The sequence below is a fragment of the Myotis lucifugus genome, unplaced genomic scaffold (assembly GCF_000147115.1).
Source record: "Myotis lucifugus unplaced genomic scaffold, Myoluc2.0 scaffold_29, whole genome shotgun sequence".
Lineage (NCBI taxonomy): Eukaryota > Metazoa > Chordata > Mammalia > Chiroptera > Vespertilionidae > Myotis > Myotis lucifugus.
Genome location: NW_005871077.1, coordinates 7,865,491 through 7,886,851, shown reverse-complemented (window position 1 = coordinate 7,886,851; position 21,361 = coordinate 7,865,491). Strand labels below are relative to the sequence as shown.

At 39.0% G+C, this 21,361-nt stretch overlaps 1 protein-coding gene across 4 annotated transcripts in view; it reads left to right on the top strand.

Annotated features, from left to right (window-relative positions):
- The window catches only part of CUL2 (cullin 2), a 174,496-nt gene that overhangs the window by 46,223 nt on the left and 106,912 nt on the right, over positions 1-21,361 (top strand). For 3 of the 4 annotated variants that reach the window (XM_023752246.1, XM_006086685.3, XM_006086688.3), the window contains exons 2-5: positions 2,430-2,570; positions 8,618-8,720; positions 12,808-12,902; positions 17,484-17,589. In XM_023752246.1, the coding sequence (XP_023608014.1) occupies positions 2,452-2,570; positions 8,618-8,720; positions 12,808-12,902; positions 17,484-17,589 (423 nt within the window). In that variant the 5' untranslated portion in view covers positions 2,430-2,451. Of the gene's footprint in view, positions 1-2,429; positions 2,571-8,617; positions 8,721-12,807; positions 12,903-14,172; positions 14,189-17,483; positions 17,590-21,361 lie in introns of those variants that run through there. The other variant, XM_023752247.1, reaches the window with a different exon arrangement.

Sequence of the window (21,361 nt, the reverse complement as noted above, 5' to 3'; positions counted from 1 at the left end):
CCCAAGAGTGTGTGGGCCATGCTAGGGGAGGGGCTGATGGCTGTTTTCAGGCTGGCCACAGCCCCTTCAGGGTGGGGGTCCCCACTGGGGTGCCTGGCCAGCCTGGGTGAGGGGCTGATGGCTGTTTGCAGGCTGGCCAAGCCCCCCAGCAGGGACCCTCACCCCATGGGGGTGTGGCTGTCCTGGGTGAAGGGCTGTTGGCTGTTTTCAGGCTGGCCACAGCCCCTTCAGTGTGGGGGTCCCCCCTGTGGTGCCTGGCCATCCTGGGTGAGGGGCTGATGTCTGTTTGCAGGCTGGCCACAGCGCCTTCAGGGTAGGGGTCCCCGCTGGGGTGCCTGGCCAGCCTGGGTGAGGGGCTGAGGGCCGTTTTCAGGCTGGCCACACCCCCTTCAGGGTGAAGGGTTCTGCTGGGGTCCCTGGCCAGTCTGAGTGAGGCACTGATTGCTGTTTGCAGGCTGGCCAAGCCCCCCAGCAGGGACCCTCACCCCATGGGGGTGTGGCTGTCCTGGGTGAAGGGCTGATGGCTGTTTGCAGGCTGGCCACAGCCCCTTCAGGGTAGGGGTCCCCACTGGGGTTCCTGACCAGCCTGGGTGAGGGGCTGATGGCTGTTTGCAGGCTGGCCACAGCCCCCAGCCACCCAAGCTCCCAGTGGAGGCTGGCTAGAAGGAGCTTCTATAATTGAAACTTTTTGCCTTTGTGGAGGCCACAGCTGGCCAGAGCAGGCAGGAAGCTTGTCTTCCTCCATTGCCAGGGCAACCAAGCCTTCTGCTTACTCCAGCTCCGTGGCTGCCAGCCGCCATCTTGGTTGGGTTAATTTGCATATAGTCGCTCTGATTGGCTGGTGAGCGTGGCTTGGGTGTAGTGAAGGTAAGGTCAGTTAGCATCTTTGTGTTTTATTAGTGTAGAAGATTAATACAAACTAGAGCTGCTAAGAGCTTGATCCCAGAGCATATGTAGAGTTACATAGTAAGGGATGGAGTTAAGAAATATTCAGGAACACAGTTGAATAGGATGTGGTAAATAAGGATGATAAGGAATTATGGTTAATTCCCTGATGTAAAGCTAGAGCTTTAGGTTTTCTCTTCTCTCCAGGGTTCCTGTCTTCTCTACAATCCCCCAGCACACACACAAAGAGTTAAATGATGACGGATTAATTCTAGTTAGTACAGGAAATTTAAGGCCAGGAGGTGAAGTCTCTGGTATGTTGAGGAAAGCATTGATCAATTGTGACACACTCTTTTTTGGGTTTTTGTTTGGCTTTTCTCTGATTCCTTTTCTTTCTCTTTCTTGAAGTCTATTTCTTGGACTTCTTTTGAGTTCTTTTCTTCACAGGACAGAAACATAAGAAGGGCCTAGGACCACCTTCAGCTATTTGACTTCCTTGTGTCCTTTTTCTCTTTATGCCCCCTTGCAAACCTTATTGTTTTCCTATCCTCTTTTTGCCACAGTTGGAAACCAGAGAACAGATGTTGTCTTCCTTGTTTGACCTGGCTACAGACTAGCTTGGTGTTTCACAATCCCCAGTATTAAGGGAAAACTAAGTAAGTTTTCCTTAGTACCAGAAATTATTCTCTTGTGCACTTAAATTTAACTTTAAAAGGTTTCTCTTTTAATTCTGTTCTCTGGTGTGATAGTGAGAAGGATTTGAATCTAGCTTTTGAAGTAAGTTTCTGTAACCTTGGGACCTTTTTGTTTCAGAAACCAGCTAACTCATAGAATACAGTTTGTCTGCTAGGCAAAAGGAGTCTTTTAGTTCACTATTAGGCTGGTCAAGTTCACCTGAGCCAAGGGTTCCAAGCTAGAGTTGTGCTGTTCATTAGAGTAGTGGGGCTGGAATATTCTGAGAATCTGAGAAGGAGCAACCCTGCTCTTCCTTTGAAATCTTTATCTTAATGGCTCATGTAAAGTGTGCATTCTACTCTAGAATTCATCTTTCTTTGTTTTACTATACATTTTCATTTCCTTCCTAATATTTTACCTAAACTGATGCTCCGGGAAGATAATTCCTTCCGTTTTCTTATGTGTTCTCCTGGCCCCCTGCATACCACCTCATTTTTTCAGCTTAAGGATTTGGGGCCAAAACCTTTTTATTAAGTGTCTCTTGCATATTTCTCGTGGTGGCAGATGGCCTTTGGCTAACTGGGTTACAGCGTCTTTGCCTTAACACATTAAATGATGCTTCTAAATCCTGATTATAAATAATTTGTACTAAAAGCTTTTTCATTGTAAAGAATGCAAATATTCTGTGGAATTCCTTGTCTGGATAGTCATAAGAAGGTAGTAGCCAGTGTTTATTGTGTTCTTCGTATGTGCCAGTTTCTGTTCTCACCCCTTTAATCTATCATGCTATTTAATTACGCAGTGCTTTAAAAGTAAATAACTGATCTTGTAGAATTCATGCTAGCATTACTATTGTTTATAATTAACAGATTTCAACACTAAACTTGCACAATGTCTTTGAAACCAAGAGTAGTAGATTTTGATGAAACATGGAACAAACTTTTAACGACAATCAAAGCTGTTGTCATGTTGGAATACGTCGAAAGAGCAACATGGAATGATCGCTTCTCGTATCCTTTCAGCGGCATTGATATATGGTCTTCTATTGATAAGGATATTGTATTGATATATGTCAATGAACATGATAAATGTTCTAAAATTGATGCACTTATTCAAAAGTGAGAACAGGTTGAAACTTATATAAATGGAAGAACATTCCAGTGTTTTTGTATTATTGTATACATTTCCAAGTTCATCACCTATATGTGGCAGTCATTAATCTTTGATAACCTTTCATTCAGGTATTACTTTAGGGAATCCATTTGTGAATAAAATAAACTACTTTCTGTTCATTCTACTAAGGGAAAGAAACAATAAACATATTAAAAAACTAATGTCAGTGCTTCTAATAACAGGGAGTGATAAATACTGTGGAGAAAGTAAAGCAGGATAAGGGCCATCAATTTCAATGGAGACTGCAGCCAAGAAATGAAGAGAAGGCTGAGACTCAGAAGGGCAGCGATGAAAGAATTAGGAAAGATCACCAAGAGCAAAAATGTGTCATTAGAGACAAGGCTAAGATCATCCACCCTCGTATTTCCAATTACTGTGTACTGATGCAAAAGCTGGGCAGTGAAGAAGGCTGATGGGAAAAAATGGATTCACATGAAATATGGTGTTGGAGGATAGCTATATGGATACCCTGAATTAGAAGAAAGACAAGTGGGTCCTAGAGCAAATTAAGCCTGAAATATCTCTGGAGGTAAAAATGACAAAAATGAAACTGTCCGACTTCAGGCATTTCATGAGAAGTCAGGGTTCTTTGGGAAAGCTAATAATGTTGGGAAAAGTGAAAGCCAGCAGGAAAAGGGGAAGACCAAATGTGAGATGGATTGACTCCATAAAAGAAGCCACAGGCATGAGTCTACAGGAGCTCAGTGGGGGATATCACTCATTCATGGGGTGGTAGGAGTCAAAGCCGACTCAACAACACAACGGGGGTGTGGAGAATGGTTGAAGTACCTATGTGAGTGGCTCTTTTGGAAGGGATGTCAAGGAAGGCCTCTTTGAGGAGGATGATAATGGACTAGAGACTGGAACAAAGTGAGGGAGCAAGTCCTATAGATATCTGAGGGGAGGGAGTGAACGGCAAGTTCAATGACTGAGACAGAAACATGTTTTTTTATTGCATTGTCTATATCTGAATTAGGAGTTGCATATGAAGAAACAAATATGAGGTTTCCCAGTCTAAAACCTGGTGTCCTGCATTTCTACATGATGGCAATCTTTAAAAAAAAAAAAAAAAAAATATATATATATATATATATATATATGTGTATAGTATATGATTACTTATATAATAAGTATAATTTATTTGTATAATGTAATTTAAAAAATATCACGTATATAAGAACAACACTGCAAACCTCGGGTGTAAACTCTGGCACCAAGAAAAACCCCCAAATATTAAAATATTTTAGCTTCTTGGTATTTGGGAGGTTAAGGGATCTCTGGGAATCCTTTGCCATAGGTAACGGACAGAGTTGTGGACAGCCATCTCAGCAACACTGCCTAGTGTCTGCCAGGGTCCATGGTGGGGTAAGCATGGGGACATTGAAACATGTATACTGTCAGACTCCTGAGCCACCTCAGTCTTTTACCACAGGAAATACCACATGTGTCACATCTCAGGGTGAAAAAGGGGGCAGGTTAGAGGCCTGGATCTTGGGTCCAAATAGTTTGGCAGTATCCTAGGGCCCTGAAGGAAGACTTGAGGACTGGATGGACACTGTAGGATTAGAGATTCTTTCCGAAAAAAAACAAGGTGATATGTATTCAGAATGTGTGTGGAGGTTCAGAGTTTTTTCAGACTCTGTGCTGCCATCTTCTGGGGCTAAAGGATGGGTACTTTTTTTTAAAAAAATATTTTATTGATTTTTTACAGAGAGGAAGGGAGAAGGATAGAGAGTTAGAAACATTGATGAGAGAGAACCATCAATCAGCTACCTTCTGCACACCCCCAACTGGGGATGTGCCCGCAACCAAGGTACATGCCCTTGACTGGAATCGAACCTGGGACCTTTCAGATCGCAGGCCGATGCTCTATCCACTGAGCCAAACCGGTTAGGGCAGGATGGGTGCTTTTAAGGCTATTTTAACTAAAATAATGAGCAGAGAGAGAAGAGAAGGAATTGGTGATTACAAGAAAAGGGAAAATGAGTAAAAGATAGAAAAGAATAGATGTGTTCTTTATTGTACAGAATATACAATTTAATTAGTTGGTTTGTAAATGGCTTTGAAATAGCTGACTTACCTGGAAAGTACTCTTTTAGTCAGTTATTATTTCTAAGATGTTTATTGTTTGATACATCTAAGATGGTCTAGTTATTCTTGACCTGATCATGGATCTCCTCCTCCTCCCCTTAAAATAAAAAAAATCTGCAAAAATAGTAAATTTAAAAGTGTAATCTCTCACTTTAATTTGTAATTAAGAAAATAACGGGCTGTGTTACTAATTGTCCCAAAGTAGAATTCCCTCCACTTCCCTGTTATTTTGCCCAAAAATATATGGTTGACTTCTGATCTTCAGATATCTTAGGTAGAATTTTAAAGGCCATAAAACCTTAATATATTTTGAAAGTGAAAAATGCTCCTTGAATATTGTGTACTACCATATGTATTAGTACTTGGGGGAGTGTGAAATATAATACATATGTGGCAAAGTTTGTAAGATATACATGTAGAGTTCAGTAAATAATTATAGCATCTGTATAATCACTACACAGGTTGGTTAAGAACTAGAACACTGCCAGCATCCACCAACCCCACATCACCACATGTCCCTCTCAGTTCATGAGCCCCTCCTTTCTCTTGGAGGTACTAGTATCTGACTTTTGCATCTAATGTTTCCTGTTTTTCTAAAAACAGTATAACTACTTACATACACAACCTTAAACAATATTGGTTAATTCTGTTTTTGAACTTTATATAAATAGAATCGTACTATATACATTTGTCATTTTTTTCAACATTTGTGTGTAATTAATTTTTTACAAATGATCTTATAAAATATGCATTATTAGTTCAATTTTGCAGTTAAGAATATTGTGGCCCAAGATGGGTAAGATGATTTGCTGATATTGTATGATAGAATGCTGGGGTAAAAATGCCAAAGTCTTCTGTACTCTTGCAGTAGGCATTAAGGAAGCTTGACTGCCAATCGAAGTTAGGAAAGGTTTTCTCCGTAGTCATCTCTGGTTGGTGCACCAGCAACACTTTTATTCTATGCTCCTAAATTAAATCAGACCAATATCTGATGTTGATTCTAATGAATGATTTTACATATTCATTTTTACATGTGGCATTTTTATTCTTCAGAAATGTCAATAAACATCTCTTTTTTATTATAAATAAATTCCTTTTTGTTCATTGTCTTACCATTTTCAATTTTAAGATAATTTTTACTTTTATCGCCATTTCAAAACTCATTGTGACTCACTACACAGTAGAATTAATAGAGTTAAAACTCAAAATTAAGTACAAGTATAGGAAGCACCTTTTAATGGAGAAAATGAATTAAAATAAATAATTTTGCTGCTGGCCAACACTATCTTGGTTGTAACAGTTCAGAGCTTTTGCTCTGGAACAGTTTTGTTTCTGAATGAGAATTTTTAAGTGAAAATTTCATAAACAGGAATTTTTATATTTCTGAAGAGATTTAAGGAAAAGATGACTTTGGGGAAGAGAGTGTTAAAATCTGATCTCCAGATATTTCCCATTTTTTGTCTTTTAAAATATGCTTTTATTGATTTTTTTTTTCTTTTTTAGAAAGAGAGGAAGGGAGAGGGAGATAGAAACATCCATGAGAGAGAAACATCAATGTGGATTGGCTGCCTCAAAGCGTCTTGAAAAATGCTCTTCTTGGGTGTTCTTCCTAAGGCCTAAACATTTCCATGGTGATTGGATATTTGAATAAGTTAGAGAAAAAGAACATACTTAGGAATATCTTTTAGGCAGTTGAATAAAATTACAAAGTGGTTAACTGAGACCCCAAACTGTGGTGAGTGAAATATTAATTTAAAAAATCTGGCACAGTGATACTACATTATATGGATATTCTTGCTTCACTATGTTTTTTTAATATAAAGAAAATTTTAGCCCTAGCCAGGAAGGTCAGTTGCTTAGAGCAGCAGTCGCCAACTGGTGGTTTCTTGGACCACTGATGGTCCGTGAGGTCTGGAATGTTGGCGAGGGCTGGTTTAAGGAAACCTTTGGAGCAGCAGTTGCCAACAGGTGGTCCGCGGACCACTGGTGGTCCGCGAGGTCCGAAAGGTTGACGACCACTGGCTTAGAGCATTGTCCTGATATGCCAAGGTTGCAGGTTCGATCACTGGTCAGGGCACATATAAGAATCAACTAATGAATGCATAAATAAATGGAACAACAAATCAATGTCTCTCTCTCCCTCTCTCTCTGAAATCAATAAAACATTTAAAAAAGAAAAATTTTATTTTTTATTTAATAGAATAATATATTGAAGAAATGTATACATATACATATAAAGATAGCTTATTTGTTACTAATATTAATTAAAAGTAAAGAAAAGGATTTAGAAGGACCATGGGAAAGTCTGACTGATATCTACTAGACTTCCATGTGAAGAGGGCTCATGTGAGGAGGGCGCTTGCTCTTTCCAGAGTAATGAGACTAGGTTAATGGCTGACCATGTGCGACTTGATCCCTATTTCCTTTGCATCACTAAGAGTTGACTAAGTGCCTGTTACATGCCACGAACTATGCCCGGGGGCTGGGAATATAGAGATGATTAAGAATAGACTAGTGTGGATAACAAAGGTATAAATTTTATTGTATAAAAATGTTTTCTAGAAGAAGAATATATAAAATGTTATGGGGATTATAGATGGGAAGAACCTACATTCTATCTCTGATATATTTTTAAAGTACATATTTTTATTTTGTCATATTTCCTGATTCTATGTTTAATAGAAATACTTGACTCTATCCCAAATAACCTTATTTTCAGATTTTATCTGCATCTCTAATTAGGCTGGTCTCAGATTGCTTCATGTGTGTTTTTTCCACATTTGGTGCTTTAACATACATGAGCTTACTTGGGTCTTACAAGGATCCTATAGAGATGTCAGGATGTTATCTTTATCTTAGAGATGAGGAAATAGCCTAGAGAGGTTAAGAGACTTGGTCAAGATCACTGGCTAGTAAATGCCTCAAGCAGATACCATTTTCTCTGACTCCTGATAAAAAACTCTACAGCATACCACCTGTGATACCTAGCAAGGTACTTAGTGTGTTCAAAAAACTTAATTGATATTACTGTTCATACTATAATTCTTCTAATAGATTAAATGTTAAAGGACAGTGGATAGGTTGAAGAATATTCTGATGAGTACTGTGATGTGGGAAAATATGTCAAGTGAGTAATTTTTGTAACTTGTTTTTCAGAATTGCTTAGAGTCCATATCTGCCTCTTACGATATTCTGTAGCCCTTTGTTGGTATTATGTTTATGTCCTTTTTTACATAAACCGTATTTTGTAGGTGTCTGGGTAACTTGACTTCACAGAATCCCCCTCTGAATTTTTTTTTTTAATATATTTTATTGATTTTTCACAGAGAGGAAGGGAGAGAGATAGAGGGTCAGAAACATCGATGAGAGAGAAACATCAACCAGCTGCCTCCTGCACATCTCCCACTGGGGGATGTGCCCGCAACCCAGGCACATGCCCCTGACCGGAATCGAACCTGGGACCCTCCAGTCCGCAGGCCGACGCTCTATCCACCGAGCCAAACCGGTTTCGGCCCCCTCTGAATTTTAATGTCTCTGAGAGGAACAGTTTTCTTTACAATACCATCAAATAATCCTCAATAACTATTTGTTGAATGAGTAAGTGAACATATCTGCTAATGCTTTTAAAGTAAGCATGGTTATATATTATACCATTATTCTGTATCTATGTCTATATAACCTTAAACCACAAAAATGAAATGATTTTTCATTTTTTAATGTGAAGCTTGAGTTAAAGCTCATTTGTTGTAAAGAATATTTCCAATGAATGTGAAAACCTTAACAGTTTAACTAGAGATATCTATGCTTTATGTGTGGCCTATCCTGAACCCCTTGGAGAAAGACTTTATACAGAAACTAAGATTTTTTTGGAAAATCACGTACGGCATTTGCACAAGGTAAGGAATGATACATACATGATATAAATATGTTTGTAGCTGCATAGTTACTTGCTTAGTTCACTGTTTTGCAGTGCAGAACTAAGATCAAATTAAGGTTTATTTGTTTTGTTTCCTAAATAGCATTTTTCTAATTATATATATTTAAGATCTATTTGTCAAGAACTGTGCTTTTCCCACAAGGGAAATTAGTGTAGTTGCTCAAGATCGTGTAAGTAGTAAGTGAAAGAGCAGGGTTTGTTCACCTTTAAAATGTGCTCCTATGTTCTCTGGATAGAACCAAATTTTCTCTTACTGTTGCTTCCCACCTCTTGGTAAATCTGTCTTTATTATTATCTGTCAACTTGTTAGCTGCCGCTTCATATCCTGTTTAAAATCTTACAAAAACCTAAAATTAAAAAGGGAAATGGTCAATTTAAAAGCATCATAGAAATTTTTTTGACCAATTTATTTGGTTAGTATGTCATGTATATAAGGGTAACATCACAGACTTGGTCTGTGCAAAAATGAATTTGTAGTATCTGACTTACCTACTGATCTTGTCAGGAGCTGAGTGAGGTCATTTATTATCTGAGCTAGCTACTTGACTCTTACCTTTTAGTAGCTGTGTGACCATGGGCAACTCACATAACCTACTTTAAGTTTCTTTATAAAATGGAGATAAAATAACACAGTCTAAAGTCTAACCCTGCACAAGGCTTGGAGCAGATCGTTTTTAAAGTGTAAATAACTCATAAGTAGAGTCCAGTTGATCATATGATAGTTTCCTTTAAAACATTCAGAGGAAATGCTCTATTTTCTTTTGTATATGACAGATAACAGTTTTCTTAATATGTACATCTACTAGTTCATAAAAGCAATGTTGATAACAAGTACTTCAAATCAGTCTTAAAATGTTTCCTATGTTAAGTTAGTTTTAAAATTAAAGTTCTGCTAGGGTGAGCATAATTAAGAACTGTTTAAGGCAGTTATGAATTTTGTAATTTTATATTTTAGCATAGGTTGTAAGTGATTTTTTTAAACTACGAAGTAATTTTATTATTATTTTTTAAAATATATTTTTATTGATTTCAGACAGGAAGGGAGAGGGAGAGACAGAAACATCAATGATGAGAGAGAATCATCGATCGGCTGCTTCCTGCATGCCCCCCACTGGGGATCAAGCCCACAACCCTGGCATGTGCCCTTGATCGGAATCGAACCTGGGACCCCTCAGTCCGCAGGCCAATGCTCTATCCACTGAGCCAAACCAGCCAGGGCAAACTACAAAGTAATTTTAGATTTATGGAAAAGTTGCAAAAATAGTAGAGCTTATTCTCATATACTTTTTATCCAGCTTCTTAATGATAATGTCGTGCATAATAATGGTACGATATTAAAACTAAGAAGTGAACATTGGTATAGTTGTGTGATTAAAAATTGTATTTTGAAGTAGTTTTATGAAAGTTTATAATACTTATATTAATTATACACTATATGTTCTCAGATCCAGAGACAAAAAAAGAAGTTGGCTAATGTGTAGATGATAAAGTAAATTGTTAATATAGCCAACAAAATCAGTTTCACCTCTGAGAAAAAATTTGATTTGATTCGGGGAGGGAACTTTTTAAATTAATAAAGTCTTACATTACCATTACAAATAATTTAGGATATACAGATAAGCAATCAAGAAGAAAGTAAATACCACCATAGCATACCTCCAGAATTAATCATTGTTAATAGTTCCATATATCTTTATTAAAATATATCTCTTTTGGTACATACTAATATACATGTAATTTGATTTAATAATTACTGTAATGCATATTTTTGCTTTGTGTAGAATTCTATTTTTTATTAGAAAGTGGAGTCATGTTATACATTTTATAACCTGCTTTTTGTTTTTAATATTGTAAGTTCCTCTTTATTTGTCATTAAATAGACTTTGTAATCCTGGCAATGATGATAAAATTTTTCATGGTATGGAGATACTATGATTTGTTTCAGTATTTCCATATTGCTGGCCATATAGATTATTTCCAACTAGTAGCCCGGTGCACGAAATTCATGCACATTAAAAGGGAATTAATTGCCCTAACCGGTTTGGCTCAGTGGATAGAGCATCGGCCTGCAGACTCAAGGGTCCCGGGTTCAATTCCGGTCAAGGGCATGTACCTTGGTTGTGGGCACATCCCCAGTGGGGAGTGTGCAGGAGGCAGCTGATCGATGTTTCTCTCTCATCGATGTTTCTAACTCTCTATCCCTCTCCCTTCTTCTCTGTAAAAAATCAATAAAATATATTTTTTTTAAAAAGGGAATTAATTAGCAAACTGGCCACCTGTTGATTCCGTGAGGAAAGGGGCTCCCTCCTCCCTCCTGTCAGGGTCCGGGGTGCAGGAGAATGGGGTTCCTGGCTGGCAGGCCACTGACAGCAAGCTATCCAACAGCGGATTCTGTGAGGAATGGGGCTCCCTCCTTTCTACTGTCAGGGTCTGGTTTGAAGGTCGGCCACGCCCCTTGTTGGGCCAGACCCAGAGTTCTACCACACCGTGGCCTCCACCTCAGCAACCCAGGACTGACTGCTGCTGGGCGCTCCTGGTGCTCTGAGGGTGGGTTCTTCCCTCAGGCCACATGGGAAACAGCTGGGGAGAGTGCAGCCCTTAGCAAAGCGACCCAGGATTCAGTGGGTCCACGCTCCGATGGTGGGTTCCTGCCTCAAACCCTGCCCTCACCGGAAACAGCTCCGGGAAACAGCTCGGGGGAGGGCGCAGCCGTTGCCAAGACAACCTCTGCAGGACTGACTTCCTTCCACTTGGTTGCGGCGGTTCAGGTCGTGATGAACACCACCCATGGTTTTTATATAAGTAGATTATATAATTTGTTGTTATCCACAATACTTCTGTGAACGTTGTTGTGGCTAAATAATTTTTGTGTAACTAAGTTTCTTGTAGGATAAATTCTAGACCTTGAAAATTTTTTAGTGTTTAGACATATTAGTAACAGATTGTTCTTGGATTTATATTCCATCAAACCAGTAATAGCATTATCAAACCAGCAATACCTAGTCACCAGGATGATTAATAGTTGCTATTTTTAATTTATTAACCAATATGATAAGCAAAAGAGTACAATTTATAGGTTATTTCTATTGTTCTGAGCCTTGTGTTAAAATTTCAAGTATAAAGTCATTTCATTAGATAATTAGATGAAAGTTGAGGTCATGATTTGTTAAGGTCATATGGACAGTTAATGAAAGAACTATAAAAGAAGAACCTAAGACCCCCTGAATACTTTTTTTTAAAGTATGTTTTTACTGATTTCAGAGAGGAAGGTAGAGGGAGGGAGAGAGAGAGAAACATTAATAATGAGAGGGAATCATTGATCGGCTGCATCCCGAATGCCTCCGCCTGCACCCTGGGCATGTGCCCTGACCTGGAATTAAATCATGACTTCATAGTACAGTGCACAACCATTGAGCAACACTGGCCAAGCAGTCCAATGTATTTTTATTGTTAGACTAGATTTTCTTTAAAAATAACTTTAAAATATTGGACCTCAGATTTAACTTTGATTTTCATTTTTTCAAAAAATAATATGTTTCTCTGAAGTAAATGAAATAAAAAAAACTTTCTTGGGGAATGTGGAAAAGTGTCAATTTTCATAAATAGTCTTATTCACAAAAGTGAATAATTTGAAGTGATATAATTATATCAGTCTGATTTACTTATATACTAACAGGTTGGTCACATGTTATGGATTTGAGGAAACACATAGAGACATGACAATAGAATTATATTCTATATGAACTGATCTTAATATATTCTAGTTCAAAGAAAATATCAAATCATTACATCTTGTCCTTTGATCTTAGAGAATGAAACAGTTACTCTCCAGTATGAAGCTTCACTTTCATATCTAAGACTCAGATATTTTTCTAGTTGTTTCATTGATACTAAAGGTAGTTAAATCAGAATGGAACTTATAAATGTAATTTATAATGCTTAAACTATGTCCATTATTTTAAAATATTTACTTTTGAAAAATTTTATAGCTTACAAATGAAAATGATAAGTGCTTTCCAAGTGAAAAATTTTTCTTCTTTATATAGAGAGTTCTGGAGTCTGAAGAGCAAGTACTTGTTATGTATCATAGGTATTGGGAGGAATATAGCAAGGGTGCAGACTATATGGACTGCTTGTATAGGTAAGTATTCTTTTAAACTCTGACAATCTCAGCAGTATTGCTTGCATTTATAATTAAAGAGTTTTTAAAGATATTTTTATTTTTTAACTTTATTTTTATTGTTGACAGATACACCATTTTCCCTCTCTTTGCCTACCTCCACAATCCTCACCCCTCTTCCCTCTGGCTCTTACCACTGTTGTCTGTGTCTAGAGGTTAAGCACATATGCTTTTTGGCTATTCCCTTCACCTTCTTTCATCCAGTACCCACCTCCCCTGTCCCCTCTGACAGCTGTCAGACTATTCCATGTATCCATGTCTCTGCTTCTACTTTGTTCATTAAATTCCACATATTATTGAGATCATATGGTATTTGTCGTTCTCTGACTGGCTTATTTCACTTAGCATAATACTCTCCAGGTCCATTCATGCTGTTACAAAAGGTAAGAAAGATTTCCTTTTTTAAAATGGTGACGTAGTAGTATTCATTTGTGTAAATGTACCACAACTACTTATTTATTTGTTTATTTATTTATGTATTTTTATTGATCTTGGAGGGAGGGAGGGAGGGAGGGAAAAAGAGAGAAAGAGAGAGAGAGAGAGAGAGAGAGAGAGAGAGAGAGAAAGAAAATAATGATCAGACACCACCTATATGTACCCTGATTGAGGATCAAACCTGCAACCTGGGTATGTGCCCTGACTAGGAATCAAACTCGCCACTTTTTGGTGTACGGGATGATGCTCTATTCAACTGAGCCTCATTGGCCAGGGCATACCACAGCTTTAAAAAAAAAATTATATATATATTGATTTCAGCAAGGAGGGGAGAGGGAAAGATAGAAACATCAATGATGAGAGAGAATCATTGATCAGCTGCCTCCTGCATGCCCCCTACTGGGATCGAGTAACCCAGGCATGTGCCCTGACTGAGAATTGAACCGTGGCCTCCTGGTTCATAGGTCGATGCTCAACCACCCAGCCATGCTGGCCAAGCACCATAGCTTTTTTATATACTCATCTACTGATGTGCACTTGGGCTGTTTCCAGATTTTGGCTATCCTATATAATAAAAGGCTAATATGCAAATTGTCCCCTCGGGAGTTTGACCAACTGGGAGTTCGACTGCTTGCTGTGATGTGTGCTGACCACCAGTGGGTGGTACGGAATGAAGGAAGGCCCCAGCCGGCAGCCGGGGGAAGGAAGGCCCTGACCAGCCCTGATTGTTGGCCAGGCCTAAGGCCCCTACTCGTGCACGAATTTCGTGCACCAGGCCTCTAGTTGTAAATAACGCTGCTGTGAACATAGAGGTGAATATATTCTTTTGAATTGGTATTTTGGGATCTGTAGGATACGTTCCTAGAAGTGGGATTGCTGGGTCAAAACACAGTTGCATTTTTTATTTTTTGAGAAAACTCCAAGCTGTTTTCCACAGTGGCGTCACCAATCTGCATTCCCACCAGCAATATAATAGGGTTCCCTTTTTTCCACATCCTCTCCAACATTGTCATTTGTTGATTTGTTGATGGTAGCCATTCTGACATGCATGAGGTGATACCCCATTGTTGTTTTAATTTGCATCTCTCTGATGATCAGTGACTTGGAGCATTTTTTCATCTGTCTCTTGGCCATCTTCTTTGGAGAAGTGCCTATTTAGGTCGTCCTTTGCCCATTTTTTAATTGGATTGCTTCCTTTTGTTAAGTTGTATGAGTTCCTGCCCTAGCTGGTTTGGGTCAGTGGATAGAGCATGGGTCTGTGGACTAAGGGGTTCTGGGTTCAATTCTGGTCAGCGGTACATGCCCAGGTGGCCAGCTCAATCCCCAGTAGGGGAACTGAAGGAGGCAGCCGATCAATGGTTCTCTCTCATCATTGATGTTTCTACCTCTCTCTCCCTCTCTGAAATAAATAAAAATATATTTAGAAAAAAGTTGCATGAGTTTCTTATATATTTTGGATATTAATCCTTCATCAGATGTATCATTGCCAAATATGTTCTCCCATACAGTGGGCCTCCCTTTTCATTTTCTTGATGGTTTCTTTTGCTGTGCAGAAGCTTTTTAGTTTGATGTAGTCCCTTTTGTTTGTTTTCTCCTTAGTTTCCTTTGCCCTAGGAGATGTATCCATAAACATATTGCTACGAGAGATGTCTGAGATTTTGCTGCCTATAGTTTCTTCTAGGATTTTTATGGTTTCCCGACTTAGAATTTAAGTCTTTTATCCATTTTGAGTTTATTCTTGTGTTTGGTGTAAGTTGGTTGTCTAGTTTTATTTTTTTGCATATATCTGTCCAATTTTCCCAACACCATTTAATAGACTGTCTTGAGTCCATTGTATGTTCTTGCCTCCTTTGTCAAATATTAATTGAATGTAATGGCTTGGGTTGATTTCTGTCTTCTCTGTTCTGTTCCATAGATATATATGCCTGTTCTTATGCCAGTATCAGGCTGTTTTGATTATGGTGCTATAATTTGATATCTGGTATTGTGATTCTTCCAACTTTTTTCTTATTTTTCAAGATTGCTGTGGATATTTGGGATCTTCTTTGGTTCCATATAAATTTTTGGAGTATTTGTTCTAGGTCTGTGAAATATGCTGTTTAATAGGGATTACATTAGATCTGTATATTGCCTTGGGTACTGTGGACATTTTACTGATGTTGATTCTACCAATCCATGAATATGGCATATTCTTCCACTTGTTTATATCTTCCTCCATCTCTTCTTTCAACGTCCTGTAGTTTTTCGAATACAAGTCTTTTGCCTCTTTGGTTAAGTTTATTCCTAAGTATCTTCATTTGTTTGTTGCAATGGTAAATGGGATTGTTTGTTTAGTTTCCTTTTCTGAGAATTCATTATTGGTGTAAAAAAAAGCCATGGGGGGAGGGGCGGGAGGGAAGCCATCGATATTTGGGTATTGATTTTTGTATCCTGCTACATTTCCAAATTCTTTTATTAACTCTAGTAGTTTTTGTGGTGGAGTCTTTAGGGTTTTCTGTGTACAATATCATGTCGTCTGAGAATAATGAGAGTTTTACTTCCTCCTTTCCAATTTGGATGTTTTTTATTTCTTCTTCTTGTCTGAACGCTGTGGCTAGGACTTCCAGTTCTATGTTGAATAAGGGTGGTGAAAGCAGACATCCCTGTCTTGTTCCTGTTCTTAGGGGAAATGGTTTTAGTTTTTGTCATTGAGTAAGATGTTGGCTGTACGTTTTACTATATATGGCCTGTATTATATATCGATATGCTCCCTCTGTTCCCACTTTGCTGAGAGTTTTTATCAAAAATGGCCATTTAATTTTGTAGAATGCTCTTTCTGCGTCTTTTGATATGATCCTGTGATTTTTGTCTTTCAATTTGTTTATGTGATGTATTCTTGATCTCATTGGTAACTCATTCATTGTTTAATAACATGTTATTTAGCCTCCATGTGTTTAAATGTTTTTTGGTGTTTATACTGTAGTTGATTTCTAATTTCATTCCACTGTGATCTGAGAAGATGCTTGATATTTCAATCTTCTTGAACTTGTAGAGACTTGTTTTGTGTTCTAACATGTGTTCTATCTTTGTGAATGATCCATGTACACTTGAGAAAAATGTATATTATGCAGCTTGGCATAAAATATTCTATAAATGTCAGTTAAATCCATCTGGTACAGCGTGTCATTTAGATTCACTGTTTTCTTATTAAATTTTTGTCTGGAAGATCTATCTAGTGAGGTCAGCGGGGTGTTAAAGTCCCCTACAATGACTGTATTGTTGTTGATCTCTCCCTTCAAGTCCTATAGAAGTTATATATATATATACTCCTATATTGGGTGCATATATGTTTACCAGAGTTATATTCTCGTGTTGCATCTATGCCTTTAGTATTATTAGAGACCTTTGTTGTCTCTTGTGATGGCCTTCTTTTTGAAATCTTATCTTGACTTACTGAGAAGAATCTGGAAATGATCTAATGAGATTATTGAAGGGTTGTCCGTTGGATAGACCTATTTGGCTATAAGGCTTTTGGAGTTTTTATATAAACACTTGATTATTGTTCCTTCCTTCCTTCCTTCCTTCCTTCCTTCCTTCCTTCCTCCCTCCCTCCCTCCCTCCCTCCCTCCCTCCCTCCCTCCCTCCCTCCTTCCCTCCCTCCCTCCTCTCCTTTCCTTCTTTCCTTTGTTTATTGATTTTAGAGAGAAGAAGAGAGAGATGTGAGAGAGGAAGAAACATCGATGCCTCCCATATGTTCCCCGATCAGGGATTGAACCTATAACTAGGTATAGGCCCTGACCAGAAATTGAAACTACAACCTTTTGGTGTACAGGATGGTGCTCCAACCAACTGAGTCACCTGGCAAGGGCCCCTTGAATTTTTAAATTGAAACTGTGATTATAGGTGTCTTTTTTTTATTCTGCTCTAAAGGTCTTATCCTTTGTCTCTTAAGTCCTTACATAGAAAGTTGGGTAATAATTTTTAATTTTTATTTAATTTCTTTTGTGTATGTTACTCAACTATTCTGTAGTTGATTTATAACTCTAAAATTATTGTTCCAAAGTTGCAAGTTATTTGTTTTCCTACCTATTTGACATACTTTTCAATGATATTACATTTGTTTTTCAGGTATCTCAACACCCAGTTTATTAAAAAAAATAAATTGACAGAAGCTGACCTTCAGTATGGCTATGGTGGTGTAGATATGAATGAACCTCTTATGGAAATAGGAGAGGTAGGAAATTCTTTAAATTATTGTCAAGCATAAGAATGTTTTTATTTATTTAAAAACATTTGGTTCACTGTCCTTTTTTAAAGGACACTGAGTTAACTAGGTCAAAATTTAAAACATCCTAAATTTTAAGTAAATAAAATACTGTAATGATTTTCTAAGAAACTTCAAATAGATGAGAAGAACAGAAAAGACATGGTAAGTATTTTAATAATTACATTGATGATAGGTTTATAGTTCCATTATGTGACAAAGTTCATGAAAAGTGTTTCGAAAATGTTGAGATTCCTGTAGTAAAAAGTACAAAGGACGTGGATTTAAAAGGGATCCTAAAGGAGAATAAATACAAATTTATGCATATAACAAATTTATTTTAAATTTTAAAAGTAATTAAATTCCAAGTAAAACAGTTATGTATGCAGCTCAAGTAGTTTACTCAAATTTAAATGTGGAGAATTATATAATGCATGTACTGATTGTGAAAGAAACACTCTAGTGTAATGTTTGCTTTTCCAAGTAATAGGTATTTGTTGAGTAGCCAGACATTGTAGATGCAGTGGTGAACAGACAGAAGGTCCCTGTCCTCATGGGAAGCAGATGCCAAAGAAGTAAAGAAATTAATGTTAAATTGTGATGAGTGTTAATGAAGGAAGTAAACATAAGATGTAGCATTATTAGAGATTTAAATTAGAATCATCCTTTTAAGAAATTTGTTGGAAATTAGTTTGAAAGTATTCCTTGCACTCATGCTAATAAGGGTAACTAATGGATAGACAGTGTAAATTTCCAATGGCCAACAATAAAAAGCTTATGTGGAAAAATATATCCAGTATGATTTTGTTATAAAGTTAGGCAAATGAATAAAATAATAGTAGAAAATTGTTCATAGGACCTTTAATAAGGGTAACATGGTATATTTAATAGGAATAAAACTGAAGGGGAAAAAGGATATTGTGAAGCACATCAGTGAGAAATACCAAAATCTTAACAATGGTTGCTTTAATTAGTAGTTTTATAAGTGAATATTTTACTTAATGATTATTCCTTATTAACACCATCAAGCCTGCTCCTTTTCCCAGAGGAAATCACTATACACAATTTGATTTATATCTTTTCTGAATTTTACCTGTGTATTTGCATATAAATTTCATGCATACATGCATAATAGTTTTTATTTTATTTTTTAAACAATGTCATACCATATCTAAAGTCCTCCAACTTTTTTGTTAACATGTCTAGGAGTTCTTTTCACATACGTTACTTTTTGTGTGAGAGCTTAATATTCTACATTAGGCAAATAATAATTTATTAATTATTAAGTAATTTATCGTTTCAGTTTTTTGTTATTACAAACAATACTATAGTGAACATCGTTGTTTATTTATTAAATATTTTTTGAATCCCTCTGTGTGACAGGCACTGTTCTGTATTTTAGGAATACAGTAGTGAACAAAGTGACAAAAAAGTTACACTCATGGAATTACAGTTATGTATGTATCTCTTTATATAGAAGCAGAAAATTTCATAGAGTGGGTACCTGGAACTTGATTTTCTGGGTTAAAGCTTGCTCTGCCAATTTTCCTTTCAAAGGGCTTTACCAATTTGCCCTCCCACCACAGCTCAGATTTAAGTGTGGAGAATTGTATAATGCTTATGCTGATTGTGAAAGAAATACTCTAGTACAATGTTTGCTTTAAAACATTTGCTATAAAATCTCATTTTCTTATGTATTATCTTCTATTTTTACTTGTTCATGCTATTTAAGAAGGAAAAAAAAAAAGAAGGCAAAACTTAAAGGATGTTCCTTGTAAGAAGACAGATGCTTTTATTTATTTGAAATGGAATTACCAATGGATCTGAGTAGAGTTACTCCAGAGAAACAGAATATAGAGGCAAAAAACAGACTTATTTCTCTGTGGATGCAGTTCAGTTAGAAACGAGCAATTAGTTTTTGATTCTGGAATAATTTGTACTATGTATGGAAAAATTATCTGGAGTTTAAAGGCTTAAATGTGAAAGGGAAAACTTGAAAACTTTTGGGAGACAATATAGAAGACCTTATAATCTTAAGACCATACCTTTATGACCTTAGGGTAGGGAAGGAGTCCTTAAAAGACACAAAAAATACTGATAAAGGAAAAGATTGATAACTTTGAGTACATTATAATATACTAGAGGCCCGGTGCACGAAATTTGTGCATGGGGGTGGGTCCCTCAGCCGGGCCTGCACCCTCTCCAATCTGGGACCCCTTGGGGGATGTCCGACTGCCTCTTGCAATCCGTGACCGCTGGCTCCTAACCGCTCGCCTGCCTGCCTGCCTGCCTGATCGCTCCTAACCACCTCTGTCTGCCTGATCGCCCCTAACTGCTCCTCTGCTGGCCTGATTGCCCCTAACTGCCTCTGCCTCACCCCGCATCCGGGACCCGGCTTCCCTCCCTCTGGCGGGCAGCAGGCCCCCAGGATCCGGACTGGCTTTGCCCGGGCCAGCTGCAGCCGCAGGGGACCATGGGTGGGCGGTTTCGCCTGGGCCGCAGCAGCAGACGCCCGGGACTGTGGGGCGGGCGGCTTGTCCTTCTCCTGTCCCGCAGGTGCAGGTGCTGGCGCCCAGGACCGCGGGGCGGGCAGCTTGTCCCTCTCCCGGGCCGCAGGTGCAGACACAGCTTCTGGTCCCCGGGGCCATGGGGCAGGCAGCTTGTCCTTTTCCTGAGCCACAGGCGCAGGTGCTGGCACCTGGGACCATGGGGCGTGCGGATTGTCCCTTTCCCGGGCTGCAGGCTCAGGTGCAGCCGCTGACACCCGGGACCACTGGGCGGGTGGCTTGTCCCTCTCCCCAGGCTGCAGCCTGGCTGGTCCCCATTCCTCTCTCGTGAGCTCATTTGTGCCTGGCTGGTCCCCATTCCTCTCCCATGAGCTCATTTGTGCCTGGCTGGTCCCCATTCCTCTTCCATGAGCTCATTTGTGCCTGACTGGTCCCTATTCCTCTCTCCCTAGTGTTGAGTGTCTGAGCCATTATGGTGTGATGGTGTGAGGGTGTGATGGCCATTTGCATATTAGCTCCTTATTATATAGGGTTTTTACTAAAAAACTAAAGAAACTAAAAAGTCAAGTCACAAACTATGACAAACTACAATATGTAAAACTGTCAAGGGATTAACTTCTATAATATATAAAGAACTCCTAGGTTTCATTAAGAATGAGATAAACATTAATGAGATAATGGGCAACAAGGCTGGCAGGGGTGTTAGTGAGGAACGACCAAATGACTGAACAGCAGGCTGCATGGGGCCACCAGGTTGGCATGGGGGTTAGTGAGGGACAACTAAACGAATGAACAGTAGGCTGCATGGGGCGACTGGGCCGGCCCAGGGGTTAGTGAGGGACAACCAAACAACTGAATAGCAGGCTGCATGGGGTGACCACGCCGGCAGGGGGGCAGTTGGGGGAGACCAGGCCAGCGGGGGGGGGCAGTTGGGGGCGACCAGGTCGGCAGGGGGTCAGTAAGGGGCGACCAGGCCGGCAGAGGGGGGAAGTTGGGGGTGACCAGGCCGGCAAGGGGGCCAGTAAGGGGCGATCAAGCAGGAAGGCAGAGGCAGTTAGGGGTGACCAGGCTGGCAGAGGGGGGCAGTAAGGGGCAACCAGGCTGTCGGGGGAGGCAGTTGGGGGCGACCAGGCCTGCAGAGGGGGAAGTTAGGGGCGATCAGGCCGGCAGGCAGAGGCAGTTAGGGGTGATCAGGCTGGCAGGGGGGCAGTTAGGGGTGATCAGGCGGCAGGCAG